The sequence below is a fragment of the Barbus barbus genome (assembly GCF_936440315.1).
Source record: "Barbus barbus genome assembly, chromosome: 26".
Classification (NCBI taxonomy): Eukaryota; Metazoa; Chordata; class Actinopteri; order Cypriniformes; family Cyprinidae; genus Barbus; species Barbus barbus.
This window is the reverse complement of record NC_136754.1, coordinates 7,288,207-7,308,514: the sequence shown is the minus strand read 5'-3', so window position 1 is coordinate 7,308,514 and position 20,308 is coordinate 7,288,207. Positions and strand designations below refer to the sequence as shown.

At 37.7% G+C, this 20,308-nt stretch overlaps 1 protein-coding gene across 1 annotated transcript; it reads right to left on the bottom strand.

Moving 5' to 3' along the window:
• Positions 1 to 661: 661 nt before the first annotated feature.
• LOC306846453 (3'-5' exoribonuclease HELZ2-like) lies at positions 662 to 15,686 on the bottom strand (the record flags this gene model as incomplete). The annotated part of the gene is made up of 18 exons (XM_079379861.1): positions 662 to 1,878; positions 2,060 to 2,227; positions 2,355 to 2,520; positions 2,750 to 2,971; positions 3,045 to 3,179; positions 3,812 to 4,004; positions 4,188 to 4,307; positions 4,547 to 4,691; positions 4,770 to 4,925; positions 5,047 to 5,184; positions 6,069 to 6,154; positions 6,397 to 10,483; positions 10,657 to 10,732; positions 10,981 to 11,773; positions 12,080 to 12,730; positions 14,103 to 14,638; positions 14,740 to 14,847; positions 15,189 to 15,686. 18 exons carry the CDS (start codon positions 15,684 to 15,686, stop codon positions 1,766 to 1,768), a joined length of 8,391 nt encoding a protein of 2,796 aa, XP_079235987.1. The 3' UTR covers positions 662 to 1,765.
• Between the last annotated feature and the right edge of the window lie 4,622 nt (positions 15,687 to 20,308).

Sequence of the window (20,308 nt, the reverse complement as noted above, 5' to 3'; positions counted from 1 at the left end):
AATGATTTTTGGCATAAAAGAAAAATCAATAATTTTGACCCATACAATGTATTTTGGCAATTGCTACAAATATACCCCAGCGACTTAAGACACATATAGGGTCACATATAATGACTTCTTTCAACAATTCTTGTCTTCTGCATCTCTGCCATTATCAAGAGTACCTCGACGTGTTCTATGTCAGCAGCACCACACGCATGGTTCGTGGTACTCTTGACAATGGCGAAGGATGGTGATGCGGAAGAGAAGAATTGTTGAATAAAGTCATTATTTTTGTTTTCTTTGCACACAAAAAGTATTCTTGTAGCTTCATAAAATTACGGTTGAACCACTGATGTCACATGGACAATTTTAACAATGTCCTTGCCTGGGAACATTTCAGTTACATTGCTGTCTATACAGGGTCAGAAAGCTCTTGGATTTCATCAAAAATATCTAAATTTGTGTTCCAAAGATGAACTACGGGTTTGGAACGACATGAGCATGAGTGACTATGACAGAATTTTTATTGTTGAAGGGGTGGGGTTTAAATCATCCCTTTAAACCCCACCCCTTCAAGCTCAAGTTCTTCTACACAAGGAAAAGGCTCTAAAAGTTCCCCAGTGCCCAACGGATAAAGTCCCAAAGAGGTTACACTACCCCATGCAATCAGTCTGAGCTTCAGTTCAAGTGTGATTTTATTGACATAAAATAGTACATTTGTCAAAGCTTTTTCAGTTGTAGATAATGTAAATAGCAGTCCAGAGTAAAAAAAAAAAAAAAGTAAAAGTTTTCAAATCAGTAAAGGAGGGTGACTTTTTGATCTAGTAATGTTGAATTTGTAGCAGAAAGTATTAAAAAGAATGTTTTAGTGGCAGATATCTTAATTTCTTACCACAAAATCCATAAAATAGCTGGTATACGCAGAATAATGACTTTATTCTGTTCTTCTGTTTATGCTGACCCATGGTTAGTTGTGGGAATTGAGGAATAGATTTGACTTACCAGCAGAATCCCCCCCCCCCCCCCACCCCCACATAACATTCATCAGCCCTGTTAGGTATCCAGCACAATTCAGCGCAACAAACACCAGTGATCAGTCTAAAATTAGACAATGTTAATGCAGGTGCTTGATACATTTTGCAGCTTAAATGTTAAATAACTTAACAAAACTTAACATAAATGTAACAAAAAAACAAGCCATTAATAAACAGATGATTTGTAAGCCAATTTCTGTTCATAAGTGAACAAGATATAGCACCCTTACAAATATTGCTGCTACACTTACATTATGTACATTTGTTACTACAGTAGGACTGTGGTAAGTTGACATTAGCCAGCACTGTTATAAAATAAAAATTCTTAAAGCTTTTTTTCCAATGCAGAGAATTGGTTTATATTAAAAGTTTAAAGAAAAAGACAACACAGACACTGACAATGATAGACCGAGAAATGGCTCAGTAGATCAAGATGTGCGATATGTACGAATTTTTAAAACAAACGTTTTTGTGGAAATCTATGTATCAAAATAAATGCCTTTTTATTTTACAATCAATCAACAAGAGTTTGTATAGTTATATGCAACAAAATATATGTAATTTCTTCTCTCAAGCTGCCATGGTTTTAAATTGATTGAAAATGTCAGCGATGGCTAGATTTTCAAATTTGTTAGTTCATTAATATAATCATACCCATTTAAAAATGTGGTGGAATTACACTATAAATTTGTTTAAAAATATTATCTTAAAAAACACTGAGTGTAAAATGCTTCAAGATAAAATCTGATTTAACGGACATTGTGTACTGTAATCTGGTCTGCAGAGACCACACAGCCTTGACCTGAGTAATGTTTCAGTAGTTTATTCCACGCTGTGCTGCAGTTCAGTACCTCCTGATTACCTAAAGCACAGAATTAAATAAAATACATTAATATCTTATGATAGTAAATTAGTAATGGTAGTAGCAAGGATTCTATAATTCGTTTCCATAAAACATTGCGATTTTAGGACATTGGTATATGTATTTCATTAAGAATATTTCATTTAAAATCATGCCTAGTTGAATGTAATATAGGGATTACCCAGAATGCATAGCCCATTCTGTGCTCTTGTGATGCCCACATTGATCTGGTTTTCATCACCAACAAAGCCAATGTGTTTGGAGAGCCATTCTCTTGAAGGATAAGGTTCAATCTCATTGCTGGGGCAGGAGCGAACCATCGACAGAATCACATAGCGCCACTCGCTACCTGCGATCACATCATTATAACACTCCTCATCACATTTTTTATAATGCAGGTTGAAAATGAACACAGACATTAATACAATTGTATATTAAAGCACAAACACAAGAGAGTCTTCAATAAAAAGTGTCACCTTGGCTCTTAGTAATGGTGGTGACTGTGATTCTCTCCATCTGGGGGTCAGTGGACTTTCTCAGTCTATCTCTGATCTGGGCCACCTGTGCATTGTATGGTGACAGAATGGCAATGTCCTCCTGCTTCACACGGCCCACTGATACCAGCTGACCACAAATCTCAACCTGCATAACAACACAAATCTGGTCCTCTAACTGTATACTGTATAATATATTAGTAAGGTGATATTTAAAACAAAAAGGGGATTTATTTTTTATTTTTTGCAATTGAAATATCGACTTTATTTTATGTGACAGTTACAAATAAATACTGTAGGATTTGTGCAAAGTTTGTTTTCTGGTGTAAATGGGGTATGTTTTTTGATAGTTTTAATATTTTTTATCTTTCACTTACAGCTTTCTCAACCTCTGCAAAGTTGGCTTTCGAGTTCTCATTCCCTCGTGCAGTTGAAACAACCAAACTGATCTCGGCATCTCGTATGTCTCCAAACAGAATGTGTTTGCTGTGTCTCGTTCTCTCAGTTTCAATGTGCAGAACACTGGTCCGTTCATCCACTTCAGTTTTCAGCCTACCCAGATAGTAAGCCTCTGATGGGAATCTGCAGATCTCTTCATGCTGAAGAAAGAGTACCACATTAAATATGTGTATGTAAGCGTGAATGTGAAGCATATATGTGTTTGTCTTGTACCATTCTGTACTGGGTGTCAAGCAGCAGCGCTCTATCCATGTAACGTTCAAACAGAGAGCGTGTCATGCCCAGTCTCCGCGCATGCTCATTCTTCACGATCGGACGCAACTGCTTGTGATCCCCCAACAACACAACCTGCAAAACGAGTATATAAGATTGTGTGACAAGGAACTGAAAACCCTCACAGAAGGTTCTGAATGAATGTTTGGAAAAGTAAGATGAGAGAAATGTAGCAAGAAGCAGGTCATTAGACAAAATTTGCATTCATAATTAAAAACGTGATACATTTATTACTTATATTATTTAAAATTGACTAAAATACTATATTTCATCTACTGTATTATATATTTTTTGTTACATTTAATTTTATATTTTTTTTTAAATGCTTTTCTTTTTTTCTTATAATCAAGCATAGTGCTGTGCAAAATGTGATGTTCAAACTTCATTTGTTTACTCTTCTTCTAAGTTTCTGCTGTATTGTTTTCAAATGTGAGCTGGTAAAGAGTTCTTGGTGTCCAGCAGCTTCCTATGAATTCTTTTAGTGTGCTATAAAGGGTGTCTTAAGATTAGCGTTCTTCCAATACTAGGTTTCTGTGCTTTAATAAGTTGGGCTATGCAGGCTGTTGTTTTTTGGAAGCCTGGGTCAAGTGGTTTGCAGAAGGTTTTTGATTAGCATTTCTATAGGCAACAATTTATGTCCAGTCTGTATAGTTTATATAGTTTTTGACGGATTTGTTTGCTATGGATAGGTCAAGGGTCACTCTGACCTTCTCAGGTTTAAAGCTGACCAATGGGACAAGCGTCTGGGGTTCTGTTGCCATGGCACACTCATCGATGAGGATCTGTCGTGCACTGAGTGTCTTGGTGAGGTTTGGGGAGGCAGCGGCCGTACAAGTGCATAGAATAATATCATGCCTTTCCAGTTCATACAAACGTGCAGAATTTAGCAGCTTCTTATATCTGGGGATACACACAATTAAGTGTCATGCAGACATGCATTTACGTGTAATCACACACATGTAGACATACTGTTGGATGTGGAGATGTCCTTTAGTCGGTTGTTGATGGAAATTAAGCTAAAAGTTTTTATAGTTGTATTTGAGTTTCTAAAGAAGCATTAATAAAACAGAGACTTATACTTACTCTTCTATGTCTGCATCTGTCAGTGAATTGGGTTTATGTGCAATTCTTTCATCAAAGTCAGTTATTGCTTGAGAATGAGGATTGTGAATCATTCGAATTCTGTGATGAAGTGTTATGTCCCTACGAAAGAATGTGAAAGTTTTGAGTACTGTTCAGATAAACTAATGATCATTGAGCACTTTTACATGCATACTGATACCGTGATTTCTATAGAAAGAGATTTGCAATAAAAATCCGGCTAGTGAGAGTAAGGGCATTTAATCATAATTCTTTCATTATAGATTCAATAACTGACAGTACAATATCAAATGTGATGTTACGTGATCACAAAATGTCAGTTTTTGGTTCATTGGTAGTACCTGAGCTCAGGTTTAGACCGCTCTTGGCGCAGTGATTTGTGTGATAACTGAAGGTTGCTACCAGGGTAGGGATACTCCTGCATCTCCATCTGTCTGCTATACACACGTAATTGCTTCAGCTTATCTCCAAACTTGAGCAAGTATTCTGTACACACAACACAAGCACATAAATTCAGAAGTTTTTTCTTCACACAAATTCTAGTTCTCAAAATGCTTACTGTACCTGCAACTACATCCACAGACTTGTTTGAGGGTCCACAGTAAAGAATAACCTCTCTCTTCTCATTGTCTTTCGGCTCCTTCAGCTTCCAAGGATTCTTAGAGTTCAGCTGTGAGAACCAGTACACTATGTACGCTCCTACAACTGTCTTTCCTGTTCCTATAAAGAATAAAGAAAAGTTTTTCTTTTTAGTAAAAATGGTAAAATCCCTGTGACTGAGTCCATAAACTGTCTGCTGTAAGATTAAACTAAAAAACTGTATATGCTCAGAATGTGTAACCTGGAGGCCCTTGAATGACAGTGAATTTGCCGTTCAGTGCTTTTTCCAAAGCTTTAAACTGGCTTTCATTCAGTCGAGGCAGACCTGCTGGTGGTTCCTCTCTCATGAGCACATATAGGTATAGAGGTTGTACAGAGCCTGTGGATTGATAAAGCCAAAAGTACTTTTAAAACCAAAGGACTAAAGTTTATGCAATTAATCTCCAGTGTAAATATATCATTTTAAATTCACATTGTGGTTCACTGTGGTCTTAAATATAGAAAACAAAAATTAATTTAAAAAATTGTAAAAATTAGATGCATTAATAAGACACTAACATCCTGTCCCGGTATATTATTAATAAATAAACTAGTGCTGTCAAACGATTAATCGCATCCAAAACAGTTTTTGTTTACATAATAAATATACACAGTACACACACATATATATTATGTATATATAAAGACACACACATACAGCATATACTTTACAAATAGAAGCATACTATAAAAATATAAAATTTAACTGTTTCTTATGAAGTCAAAATGATGTTGAATATGTTGTACTTGCAAGAAAAAAATACTGCAAAAGAGAAAGTTGTAATTAAGAACAGTCTCATTCACTGAGCATGTATATGCATAACATCTATTTTCAAATGTTTTCACAAACATTCATGATTCGCCAAATATTTCTGTATAAAATGTTTTGACAATCTACAAAAATTTTACAATAGAAACAACTGAAACTATACACAAAATGTACAGCTAATGATAGATCTGTAATCTGGGTCTGTATTATAGGAGTTGTATGTGTTTGAACTGGTTTTGAAGATAGCACACATGGCATTGCTTAAGGATCTTGCTATTCATGCTCTCAGTTCATGCTTGTACATCTTTAGAGATCGTCATGTTTGCTGAGAGTTGAAGAAAAGGCTGTGCAACTATTTGCATTACCATTTTGACTGCATACAGTAGTTTTTCAGAACCACACTTTGTGTTTTAAAAAATTTTCATCATATGGCATATTATGAATTTAATGCATACTTTCTTTCAGAATCCGGTGTCTTAGTGCAATGTTCTTAACGAGTTCATTAGCTGCTGGTAAATTATTCACTGCACTTTCCTTCCGTCTGGATGAATCAAGCAAAAAATAATTAGACATCAATGCAACTGGTTGTCATAACTTTACATCTCAATGTTGGAAATATATATATATTTATGAACTGATACATGAATATACAAAAAGTAAATTATATAATAATGAGATTTTGTGTAATGCAGTATCTTTTAATGTTAAGGGTTTAGTTGTAGTGTATTGAAGACTCATAATATGGTTGTGGTGTAATGGATTTGTTGTATGTCACATGCTTACATGTCTGGAATGAGTTTAGGGATCACCTCCACTGTGAATGTGTCATTCCTCTTGAACTTTGGAATTTTCATGGATGCATATTTTATGCTAAAGTTAATAATTTTGGACTTATTCACACTGTTATCTGGAGGATCCAAACATTGGGTTGTCAAACCATGGGCCACCCAAGTAAAGTATTCTGGATCAAGCTTTGACTGATCTGCATGGTTCTGTTTCAGAACTCTCTTTCGGATGCAGATCAAACACTTGGACAGGTCAAATTCAATTGCCCATTTCTTGACATATTCCACAGGCAAAGAGAAAGTTCCAGAGAGTCTGGAATCATTAAAGTATAGCATCCAAGTTATGGGCACATTCTCTATGACAACACAGTCGCTATCATCTACAGCAGTAGCAGCAGACTCCATTTCACAGAGAGGCTTCCATATCTGCACATATTCCTCTAAATCCTTATAGTTACCTTTGGATGGGTGGTTTGCAAGTTTGGAAAAGCACCTAATAGGATTGTCAGTGTGTTCCACACAAATCTCAAAGCTTGAACTCGCGCTGAATAACTGTACAGTTGGCGCCCAGTAGCCCCTGTCCCTTTCTGAAGTCAGCTGGACCTGCACAGTGTCTCCGGCTTTCAAATTGAGTCTGAAGTCAGTGTAATGATCCTCTTCAGACATAAAAGTGCGATCAGGATCCAATTGAGATGTCTCATGCACTTCATTGATCTCACTGTGATCTCTCACATCTGTTGCTAATACAAGGGATTTTGCCTCTTCCCACTGTTCGTCTCGTACTGCCTCAACAATGGCATGCCAGGTGCTTAGCTGTATCTCTGAACAGGATCTCAAGTTCTGCATTGGTGTCTGGGAGCTCAGTGAGTATATCCGTTTTTTCCAAGTCAGTGTCACCTGTTTTTGTTTACTGTCAAATATTGGTTGATCCTCAAGCTGTAAATTTCTGTACTTGACAGGAAGCTTATCCGGGAAAGTTCCTTTGTCAAACGGAAATGACAATTTGAAATTTTCACTGTCTGGATGAACAATGGTGACAAAAGCCACTTTGTATGTGCTTTGTTTTTGTAGATTGACTGCGAGATGTAGTGACTCTGCTTTACTTTCGTACTCTCGTGCCCTCATTTCACCTCTTTTACACTTGTCACATAAGAGATCAATGTCTGTCTGAGAGTACTCAACAGGACGTTCACAGAGAACCGAATGCATGAGCCTCTGAAGAACCACATCTATGTACCGGCGAATGGGTGAGGATGCATGTGTATATGAATCCAAGTGTAATGAATAGTGCCCAAGTAAAGCATCTTTGCAGGAGAGAGAACGAAGGAGGAAAGCTTTATCGATGGTGGCTTTTAACTGATCAGTCGCTGGAATTAAATGTGGATGAATGTCATCTGTAGAAATCAGATCAGCCATTCTGTAAAAGTCACATGTCAAAGCTGCAGATTTGATCTTTTGCCACACAGATGTCAGAATGATGAAACTGCCATAGTGCTGCCAAGGATGTGAATCCAGACGTTCCTCCAAAGCATGGAGAGACCCAAACTCCTCATTGTTTCTCTTCAGTCTCCTCACCAATTCAGGTGAAGCTGTCACTGGACAGCTAAATGTATTTGGAAAAGGGGTTTCTTGATCGATCAGCTGATCACAAGCTCTTTTAAATATCAGCTTCAGCTCCACCATCATTAACCTGCACTTGCTGTCTTCAGATGATCTGAGATCAACATGACTGGAACTGTCCACATGTCCAGAGAGTCTCTTTTTCTTGTGATCAAGTGCAAAACGATACACCACAAGGATGCAGCCTTTTAGAGAATCACAATTCATCTCATTTTCACCTGGCTGGTTGATAATGCTGTCAGTTTCACTGTAGGACAATGCTCTACTTGACTTTATGCGGGAAAGCATCAACTTTTGCTCCACTATTTTGCCTTTTGTCTTTTCCACTTTCAGAATTAAAGAGATCGCGCGACGATTTTTGCCTGGCGTCAGACCCCACATTTCCGATTGTGCACCCAAGTTCTGAATATTGTCCCCAGACACACAGCTAAAAAAATCTGCTTTGTGAACTCCAATTTCAAAATGACATTCAGAGTCACTGACAGAGATGGCATCTCGTAGGTGGCTAAAGTTATCTTCAGGCTTAGGATTATTGTTAGGGTGAACATCTCTAGACCCTGTAGAATACACAGTGAAGGTGACTGTGTTATTCAGGTCCACTCGATTTCTGTCAATATGAAATGTCAGGTGTGTGGATAAAGGAATGATTTCCATATATTGATTACTGATCATCTCTAATTGTTCTGCCATAGGAGGAGCCTGACACCTCAGAGGAGTGCAGAGTTTAGTGTCTGTGTGTTCTGTCAGAAATTTTGACACTTCATGGTTAAACATTATGTTTAACTCTTCAACCATTAGATTTGCTTCTCTCTCCCCTGGCTTCCGGTGTTTATCAGGTTGGGCATAGTTCCAGTCTTCTTTAAGTCGTGCTTTGCGATGGCTTCGGGCAAAACGGTAAGCCACCCTGACACAGTCCGCCAAAGTATCAAATCTTAAATCATCGTCACACTGACTTATTATATCCTCAGCCTCCCTGTAGTTCAGCTTCTCTTTAGATTTTATCTTGGAGAGGTAAAAGGTCCTTTTTGTGATGATGCCTGATTGCTTTTCCACTTCGATAATTAATGAAATGGCTTTACGATCTTCACCTCGGAGAAGGCTCCAAGATTTGGTGGCAAGATGTTTTGGGAACATGAACGTAGGTTCTTTTCCTGGATCATAAAAAGTTGCTCCCATCTCTTTTGCAAAGCTATCAAGTGAACTGCCCTTAGACACAAAACTAGCCACATCTGCAACATGAACCCCTATTTCATAGCAGTTTCCCAGATCATTAATACTAATGGCATCATCTAAGTCTATAGCTTTGGTTGGATCAATGGTAAAGGTTTGTAAACCACTGAAATCTCTTCTTTTCTTGTCATCAATTCCATCAGCTTTCATCTCTGGAAATGAGTCCTCTTGAGTCCTCAGAGTTAGTTTGAACTCTGATTTTAAAATCTTAAGTCCCTCCTCTAAAGATGTCCCAATTGGTAGAACATCCGTAACTCTGCCTAGCGGAAATGAACAGTGTTCTTTCCAGCCCAAAATCTGAACAACAAAAACATGGCTGTGTTTTGTTTGTTCATCAACACGGAAATTTCTTGTTATTGTCCAATTGCCATCGGAATACTTCCATACTGGAATAAAATTGCGAGACTTTTTCCTCACCAAGACGCACATTTTTGTGGTGTTGTGACTGAGGGGTATCAACATTTTTGGCACTAAATATTTGTCAGTGTTCTGTGTTTGTTTGTGATAATTTTCATCCTCGAAAAAACACACAAATTCAGAGGATGTTGGTTGTCTGTTTGTGAAACCTAAAACTTTCCCAGTAAGAAAGCCTTCATCATCTTGTCCAGTCTCAACCACAACTTCATCACCAGAGAAAGACATGCCAATGTTCTTCCTCCCTTTAATATTAATATGTTCAGATGGATTGTCATAGGGTACTACATATCCTGACTGAGGTCCCTTCATCACCAATTCTCCACGCCTGTAGATAGCAGGCTGTTTCCTAACCAGCTCCAATAGGTTTTCCTTTTCAGAGGAAGAGAATAAAGGCCTCCTTTGTTCGTTCTCTTCATCTGAGTCTTGTACATCAGAATCATAGTCATCCATCTCTTTCAATATAGCATCAGTTTCAGCCTGAGGAGATATATCACTCTCAGACATTTCTAACTTTTCTGTCTTTTGAAATTTCAAAATTTCCAATACTTCCTGTTGTAGGATGTCTCTGTTAAAGTTATCTGGTTTAACACTCCCCTTGCTGATGCAATGTTCTATGTAGGACCTCCACGTTTTTGAGCACTTTCCAAAACAACAAAGAGCACCAGCATCTCCAACTACAATCACCAGTGATTGGGCTCTGGTCAAGGCAGTGTTCAATGTACGAATGTCATTAAAAAACTCTGGGCAGCTTGACTCTGATTGAAGAAGTCTGTCTCTTGTCTGAACTGTTGTTATGATGATGACCCTGAACTGTTTCCCTAAGGACACAGAATTGTATAGGTAGATTGTATTTTTAAAATAGCAATAATAAATGAACAGACACAATTTGTGACTGAAATAAAATGCAAGACTGAGATTTTTTTTCCCCCTAGATGAATCAAACATTTTTCCTAAACTCCAGCAGACAGTGATGTTCTGAACCCCCCAGTACCTTGAATGTTTGCTAAATTTTGAACAGACACTCCATTAACTCCTTTCTGGCGGAGATGATTTTTGATGACATCAACCTGAAGAATTGAAAGTGAAAGGATGAATTGATGATGTATCGGTACTGTGATTGTAACAGAATTCATGTCTTTAAGCAGAATTGTAAAATTACTTGCATTTCTCATGCCTGCTTAATTAATATTAACAGTTGACATAATTATTGTTGACAGAGCATGTCAGCATGCAGCAAGTAAACAATATGGTATTAATAAGTTTTAGTCATAACTCATTTGACATACGTCAGAGTCATAAATGCTTTGAATTGTACCTGTTGGCCTTCACTAAGAACACAGATTTGCTTCGGCTCTTTATGACCCCATTCCACTGGCCAGTCAGTCAGAAGTCCTCTCACCATGTTGACCACACTGTGGACCTCAGCAAGATTGAACCAGGACATGGAGGTGGAATTCAGACAACATTCTCCTCTGACATGGTGAAAGATCAGGGGGTGTAGCCTTGGGTGGGGAGGGATCTCTCCTTTGGCCATGATCCCATCACTCACATAGAAGTAAGTGGATACAAAGTCCACTATTTCTGCAGTGGAACGGTAGTTCTCATTAAAAATGACTCTACTTTTCTTGGCAATGTTGCTGCTCTCATCCTGGTAGTAGCGGAAGAGACGATACAGCAGTGTGTGTTCTGATCGTTTGTCATCGGTTACAGAGAAAAGTTTTGGTGCCATCTGCATGTGGTCTCCTGCTAAAACCACTCGAGTGTGTTTGCCTGCTAAGCCCAGAGGCATGAGCGCTTCACCCTCCAGCATCTGAGATGCCTCATCAATAAGGATATGACTGAAGAAACCTTCAGGAAGCTTCAGCTCACGGAAATGCCGTGCCATCGATGTGGTGGTTATAATGATACGGTGTGACTCTAGATCAGACCGTGCTGGGCGAATGAAGGACTGTCTATCTGGAGAGCAGAGACAGTATTTCTGAGTGATGTCATCAGTTGCCTTGATGGAGGCTCCACCTCTGTTTGCCTTTATCCTGAGTATTTTGATGTTTGGGTGTCCATTTGTAATGTATGGATGGAAGTGCTCTCTGACATACAAGTCAGCAGAACTATATGGAACAAAACTCAAAATTAGATTTCTTAAACATACATTTTAGTAGACAGAAGGAATATATCTATACAGATTAACTGTTGCTATCTCTTTATTCAAATAAAAAAACTGATAATATTGCATTTTATGGACACATAAGTATCTCTTTGATGCCATTCTTTTGAATAATGAATTCTGATTTGGTCAGTTGTTTGGTCAAATACTTTTGTATATTTACCACTAAACTATAGTTATTGTATAATGTCTGATATCATTTTTCAGTTTATTTCTTCTCACAAAATTATGTAAAATGAACATAACTTACCTGTTAGTATATGTACAGATGAGCACTTTGTTTTGAGAATGAAGGGCCAGCTGTTTGGCTGCAGAGGCGAGACAAAGCGTCTTCCCGGTGCCAAATGGTCCATATATAAGCAAGGGAGGAGCCAATTTGTTGACCTCGCACTTGCCAAGGATGAAGTTCAGGGCGATTTGTTGCTTGTTATTCAATTCAGACTGTTTTGTTATGTTCACAGGGACACAACTGTTACTGAAGTCAGGCAGAACATTGTGCAAGTCTGGTAGGTGGTCAATAGCCTGGTGTATCTGACAGAATGACAATCTATCCAACTGAAACTGAACCTCCATTTTACACCTGGTTTCTTTCCTCAGCTGTAGCTCAGACACACACTGTGCAGACAGAAGAAGACCGATGTGACCCTCGCCAGCAGCCTGTTTGAGCACCAATGCCTCATATACATGGTTTCTGCGATCTACTGACACACTGGCCTTTGCTGGTATGCAATACACCAAAGCCATCTGCACCCCTCGCTTAAGCATCAGCCCTTCAGGAGAATCTGGTGTGAGCAAGCAGGACACCTTCAGAGTGGCAAAAAGCTTCCCTGCAGCAGCAGAAAACTGTGATCTGCCATCACTCAACTGGTTAGAGAGAAACACGCTCCCACAAACATTTAATCTATAAGTGTGGAAAAAGAAGAAAACAGGATGAACCATTAATACATTACATATGTAATTTAAATATTAAAAAAGAGAAAATGAGCATGCACCATTAAAATATGTCAAGAGTTCAAAAGAGTGGCAATAGTGTTGTCACTGAGACAAAGTGATGGGAGTATTCTATTTGAATGTTAATGCCAACCCATTCATCCACTTCTTCATTCAGCAATCTATTTATCTTTTAACATAAAAAGATATCATGCTATACATAACAACGCCAACAGATTTTTCAAGCAGCCCTGCCCATGGCTTAGCCATTCATGGAAACAGCAATTAACTTGTTAGAAAAGACTGCCTTTAAACTTTGCATTGCTAGGGAAAATATGCCTGTGGGTGTAGCTGACAATGTGACATAGATAAATTATACTCCTTAATGATAACGTGGCCCTGTAGATATCAACAAAAGGTTCTTGGACTTAGATCAGCATGTAGTACTATTTACAATTACATATTGGATCTCTGTTACCATAAGGATATAACCTCTCTTGGCACTAAAGAACCAATCATTATAATAGAATCCACCTGCGAACCCCAACCCGAACCTGTTTATCCACCTCTCCATTCTTTTATCTATACATTACAACAATGTGAACTTTGCCCACATTTTATACTATAATTAGAACAGGATTAAATTAGCATTTAAAAAGACTAAAATATTGGTAAACACAATGTGTCCTTGGTCTATAATTTTAAAAGATGCACCTTATTTTTAACTAGCACAGCCAAAACAGCTGTGCGAAAAAAGCTATGCTGCTTGATATTACAAACTGGAATTTGTTATTATATTATTTTAACTTCTTTATTGCAATCTTGCACACACTAGTTTGTTGCATAAATAGTTTTACTATTTACTGCACATTGTTATTCTTCTAGTTATTTAGATTAGTTATCTAGTTATCTAGATTGCCTAAACCAGGGGTGTCAAACTCAGTTCCTGGAGGGCTGCAGCTCTACAGAGTTTAGTTCCGACCTTGCTCCAACACACAAACCATGTAGTTTTCAAATATGTCTGAAGGACTTGATTAGCTGGATCAGGTATGTTTAATTAGGGTTGAATCTAAACTCTGAAGGGCAGTGGCCCTCCAGGAATTGAGTTTGACACCTGTGGCCTTAACCAAGGACACCCAGTCCTGTTCCTGGAGATCTACCTGCAGACTTCAGTTCTAACCCTGCCCCAACATAACTGTTTATAATTATCAAGTGCTCCTAAACATCTTAAACTTTGCAAGAAAGTACATCTCCAGGAGAAGGATTGGACACCCCAATCCAAATACTAACCCATAACCCAGGGGTGTTTCAAGTGATGTGCTATTTCTACAAGTTATTTGTACCTGCTAATGAGTTCTTCCTCTGCGATTTCCTCTCTGAACAGGAAGTGGTGAGCTCTCTCTCTGTAATTGTTCCGATGGAGTGGGGAACTGTGATCTGCATGGGGATTGAACTGTAGGTTAATCTGGGGTGGTTTGTTTTTACTAAGTAACTGCTCGTCCTCCTCCCTTCTGGCAAAGAAGGGCACGATAACCCTGTTTCCTCTGTTCCAGCGCTCATCCGAAAAAATCTCAGCACATCTTCTGACTGCTTCGCTCTCTTCTGCCTCATCTGGCTGGTCATGGAACTGCTGACCGACTCTCACTTTCAGTTTCCTAAGCAGAACTGGACGTATGTCAAAATCGAATACCAACCACTGCTCGTACACACCGGGGCGGAACGAGAGGAACGTCACACTCAGCTGGTAGGTGGAGTGAGAGGAGCGAAGGTGGTGGCCTGCAATGTATGAGATTGGGGGGAAGGTGTTCTTTAAACTGTCACTCAAAGAGAAAACGGCACCATTTTCTGCTTTCAGTAGAGCCACATGAGCCAAGGACCTCTACACAAACACACAAGACAAGCAAGGAGATAATTAGTAACTGGTGTGCATTACGGCTGAGTGTAAGATGATGCTGGTTAGTGCAGTTTAGTATTTCCTACCTCTGTGGTGATTGTAAATTTCCATCTGATTTCACTGTCTTCTTGTAAACAGTCCAAACTGAGATTCTCATCATGTGTGACACACACATCGTCCACCTGCTCGGAGATCTGCAAAAAACACATACGTGCATCTAAGATATTAAACATTTTGTTGTGGAATTTATGTTAATGTTTAAGTTAGTAGAAGTAAAATAATTCAAGGGATAGTTCACCCAAAAATGAAAATTCAGTCATCACTTGCTCTCAAATTGTTCCAAACCTGTATGAATTTCTTTCAGCTGTTGAACACATAAGAAGCTCTCCTCCTGTGTTTCATGAGGCAAAATTTGGGTGAACTATCCCTTAAATTTGCATGGTTTCAAATTCTTAAGATAACAGGTTTTTAAAACATTGAAGTTCCGTGGTTGTGCACTGCTGCATTGTGCAGTTTTTTTGTGCATTATACTTACAATAAGAATCTCGTTGCAGCTGCATCTGTACTCTTCCAGGAGTTTCTCCTTGTATGACAAAGGCTCATGAGCTCTCGACTGACCATCTTCTTGTCTGCTCTGTTCGTCCAGGCGCTGTCTCTGAGTTATCAGATTAATTAATCTTTTGTGGTCAAGGTTTGTGTGTTTTTGTAAGTTCCACACCGCAGCTTCTTCTGGGCTACTGGCAAAAGTGCAACGGTCATGATGCACATAGCACCCGACATCCTCCTCAAAGTACCAACACACTTCATATAGATTAGGGCGTGGGTAAGTGGGCCGCATAGACACAGGGCTCCATTTGTGACCTCTGACCTTTGCTCTAACCAGCAAAAGATTGTGAGAACAACGGTGAGGCGTTGCAATGATAGAGTAAGAAATGCGTGACTGTTTATGAGTACAGTCGTTACAAGCAGCTCTCAGCTCATACATCTGCATGAACTCCTGCAGCTGAGCATCTCTAGACTGTACTGTAGACATTTCTAGAGATTCAGGCCATAACACACATACAGTCTTTAGATGGCACTCTCAGCTTCAAGTACTGCTGTAGAATCAACCTAATGTGAGGAAAGAGAAGAACACCTCAGATGACCCCTGTATTTTGCTTCAGTTTGTATTCTATTATATTCTATCAGTTTAAATAGTTTGTTTTGATAATATATTATGTTAGGGCTATATTATAAACCTGATAAATAATTGACCTGGTTTTTGAGTCTTTGACTTTGAGTCTCTTGCTCATCAAGGCTGTATTCATTTCAAAAATACAGAAAAAACAGTGATATAGTGAAATATTGTTGCAATTTCTAATATTGGTTTCCTATTTTAATACCTATACTTTAAAATAGCATTTATTCCTGTGATCAAAGCTGAATTTTCAGCATCATTACGCCAGCAGTGTCCCATGATCCTTCAGAAATCATTCTAATATGCTGATTTATTATCAGTGTTGAAACTGTTGTGCTGCTTCATATTTTTTTGGAACCTGTTACTTTTTTCTTTGATTCTTTCATTAATCAAAAGTTTAAAAGAACAGCATTTATTCAAAATAGAAATATTTTCTAACAATAGAAGTCTTTACCATCAATTTTATCCATTTAACATCCTTGCTGAATAAAGTTTATTTAACTTTCTTTAAACTTTTTTAAAGTATCTTTAAAAAAGAAAAGAAAACAATTTCTGACCCCAAACTTTTGAATAGTTTATATTGTAACAAAATCTCTATTTTGACTAAACACTGTTCTTTTTAACTTTTTATTTAAAAAAAAAAAAAATCACAGGTCTCAAAAAATACAGGATAAAAATTTAAATAAAAAAGCAGTACAACTGTTTCCAACATTGATTAAAAATCAGCATATTAGAATGACTTCTAAAGGATCATGTGACTCTGAAAATACTGCTTTTCTTCACAGGAATGAATTAAATTTAAGTATATTAAAATAGAAAACTTATTTTAAATTGCAATAATATTTCACAATATTATTTTGTGAAATAATAGTCAGTATTTGACAATACTCAAATCCAGTATTTTATCAAATACATTTTTTTTTAAAGACGTTTCTTATGCTCATCGGTATTGATCAGTGAATTGTACAGTAAAAATGCTTTCTCAGGTAACCTAAAATGTACATCATTTAGTTACATCAAGGGTCAAATCAAATATAAATGGCACATTGAAGTTAAAAGTTACACACTTTTGTGTGCATGCTGTACAGGTCTGGTATAAAGAATGCTTTTGCTCAGGTGCCCGAAATATCCGCCCAATAGAGAAAAGTTTTGCTCAGCAAGAAAACAAATTAGAGGGAACATTGCTCCCACGGGTCCTTAAATTTGATACAACTAAACTGAAGAGTTTTTAAGGCCTTAGACAGCTTTAAATACGTTAAATGGTGTCACGGAGCAACCCTGTGATCATGAATGAACTGTATGCACGTACACCATATCTGGCACACACACATACACTGCATGCAGCATTAACATAGTCTGTTTGCCGGCACTGGTATCATGTATACACGGACCTGTACAATGTCTGAGTGTTCGAATGTATTGTGTATTATATGTTTAAGATATGTGAGGGTACGATGTGTATTTTGTTCATTAGGTGTAGTGGATATATGCACAACGTGTTGGGTAACATTAGCCGCTACATTGTTCATTCATTTGCATTATAAATAACTACAATACACATGTTTGATTTAAAGTATTTTATTTAAGGTTAGGTTACACAGTATAACAAATATAACTTAGCTGCTTGTAATACACCAGGGACCAAACCTGAATTGTTTTAAACCCAAAGCATTTAAGCATGGTGGACGCAGCATCTGAATGGGAGAAACCATTTTTGGTATGACGTCACTGGGAGGTACATGTGGGTCGTCGTGGTCGAGGGTCAGGTTGGTTTGTGTGGAGGGAGTAAGCAATAGAAGCTTGTGCTTGGAAGTTTGTTCATCAAACTACGCAACTGTTGTTGTGGCTAAAGTAGTGATGGTGAAATGAAGCTTTTCAAAGCACCAAGGCGTTCCCCTCAAGTGTATCGTAAAAAGGTTCATTACTCGAAGCTTTCCAACACTGCGCACACTAACGACATCTTGTGAAGGTGAAGATGGCCCATTATTATAATAATAATCCATTATTTTATGTATATTGTTGATTGTTTCATGTAATAAATCACTTTCTGCTCTGAAAACCCCAAAAGCAATACAATAAAATTCTTCTGAAATAAAGTTTTTCTGCGTGGATGCAGTACACAATAGCTTATTAATGAATTCATGAAAGAATTAATAAATGGGATAAATTAACTTGTACAGAAACTATTTTTTATGAATGTGCTTTGATCAACACATGCAGCCTTATTCAAATAAGCTTCATCCTTATTCCTAAACCTATGGATTCATAGGCAAGGCTCATGTAGGCATATATAATCAAAAGAAAGGGTCATTATTGTGAAATGCTTGTGAACTGGTTAGTGAAAGTGCATGTTTAGCTCTAAAATGTCTCAACATGGAGGATGTGTTGTTATTATAAGAAAGCTGTTGAGAGGAGGTCACATGTATTAATATATTGAAATTATTTTCATACATTTATGTAGGCCTATTATTGAACATATTTTATTATACATTAAATAAGCATAAAATACACATGTAAATATTTATTCATATTATAGTTCATTATTATAATTTATTATTTTTAAAATACCAATCTTACTACTACTACTAATAATAATAATAATAATAATAATAATAATAATAATTAGCTTATTTTATTTGTTGATACAAGTTGAAAATGCTGCCAGACTTCCGAACGGCGTTTTTTCTTGGCTGGTATCATGCTGACAATTCACAAGAGCTCAGTCTCTGTTCCGAGGTGCTTGGCACGAGAAACCTGCGCAAGGGGTTCGAGCTATTTTTGAATCCGATTACAAAGCTAATCGTCACTGACGTCACTGATCACGTGGTTATGGCAAAAGAATCAAGCTCCGGTACACTGCTTCACTGCCAGATGTTTCGTATTTTTGATACAAGCTTTATTTTATTTGGGCTAGTTAAATTAATTTTCGGGCTACCAAAATCTGAAGAGTACCTGCCCGAAGGGCTACAAGGGATTTAGAAATTTTGCGAGCCCTGGAATTAATAAAACATTTCTTCTCTACTTCTCTTTAATTCTAAGTCCATTGGTAATAAGCAAAGATGTTAAGCTGTAGAAAGACAAGTGTTCTGTAATTATCGGCCAGATCTGTTATGGTTATGTGAGAAAGAAAAGCTAGGGGTGTAAAAACAAGTCAAAACAAAAGCGGTCACAACACCTAGCAACCAGATTTAAAAGGCATGTAAATGCCATGAGAATCTAACTCCATAACAGGTTTTGGGTGAAGTAGCATTCAGACAGATGTTACCCACAAACCTCTTAACCTGAAACCTGTGAATGACAGTATGCAATGTGTATTTGCCAGGGTGGATAAATTGAGTTGTGGGTCATGTTAGGATTATTTTAGATCAGTGTGTAATGAAAACTATGTAAAGTGCCTTTGTAAATATTGCACAAATGCATTACACAAAACCTGCATATACATAAGGATTGATTTTATCTTCTGGTACACAGACAGGGGTCAGATATCAAAACACACAGGTTGTTGCTGAGCAGCCCTGCCTAATTATGAGGTGATTACTTCAGCCTAGACTTTTTATTACTTTTTATTACTGCCCAAATGAGGGCATATGATGCATCATATATCCTCATTTCACAAGTATGCAGAAGTTTTTGTGCTGGCACCAGGAAATTCTACCAGTTTGACTACTCTTGAGCAATCAGGTGCCATTTAAACAAGTTTATCACTTCAGATACTAAAAATGGATTCACATCTTTCCACACATCACATACCACACATTCACGTTGAGAGATGGGATGTTTATAGGTGAAGTCATTCATTATTTCCTGAGTGTGTTCACCAAGGAAAGGAAAGGTTTACAAGGAAATGTGCAGTGATTTTTTTATTATTATTATTTGAACCCTGCGCGTTATAGCACCTTTTTGCACGACTTTTATGTAGCCTCTATAATAACCGAACAGTTGGAGAGCCTTTGTCCTACTCGTTGTGGTTCCTTTTTCTAGTTTGTGACTAAGGTTTGGGACAGTTTGGCACTGCGGTCAGGCCAGCCTCCACTTCGAAAAACACGGCAATTCTAGCCGCCACGTTATTTTGTGGTGCGCGCATATACTAGGCCTTGCGGTAATAGCTTGTAAAAACTCCGATCAAAGGAAAAGCGATCTCTGGCATTCATTCTGCCAATTTCTCTGTCAATGAATGAATAAATTAATTAATCAATAAAAATAATAAGTTTAAAACGGTCTGATGAGAAATAACAAATACATTACATAATAAGAGCCCTCCAAAAACTCATGTTCTACCCCAGGGTGTCACTCAACCAGTTTCAAGACGATCTGATGTTGCATTACAAAATAAAAGCCCTCCAAAAACTCATATATGACCAGTTTTGTCTTTAAATTCAAATAGCTCTAAAAAAGGAAACTCCCTGTTTCCACAGATCAGTTTCAATTCAGATTAATAGTCCACTACCCCAGGGTGTCACTCAATCAGTTTCAAGACG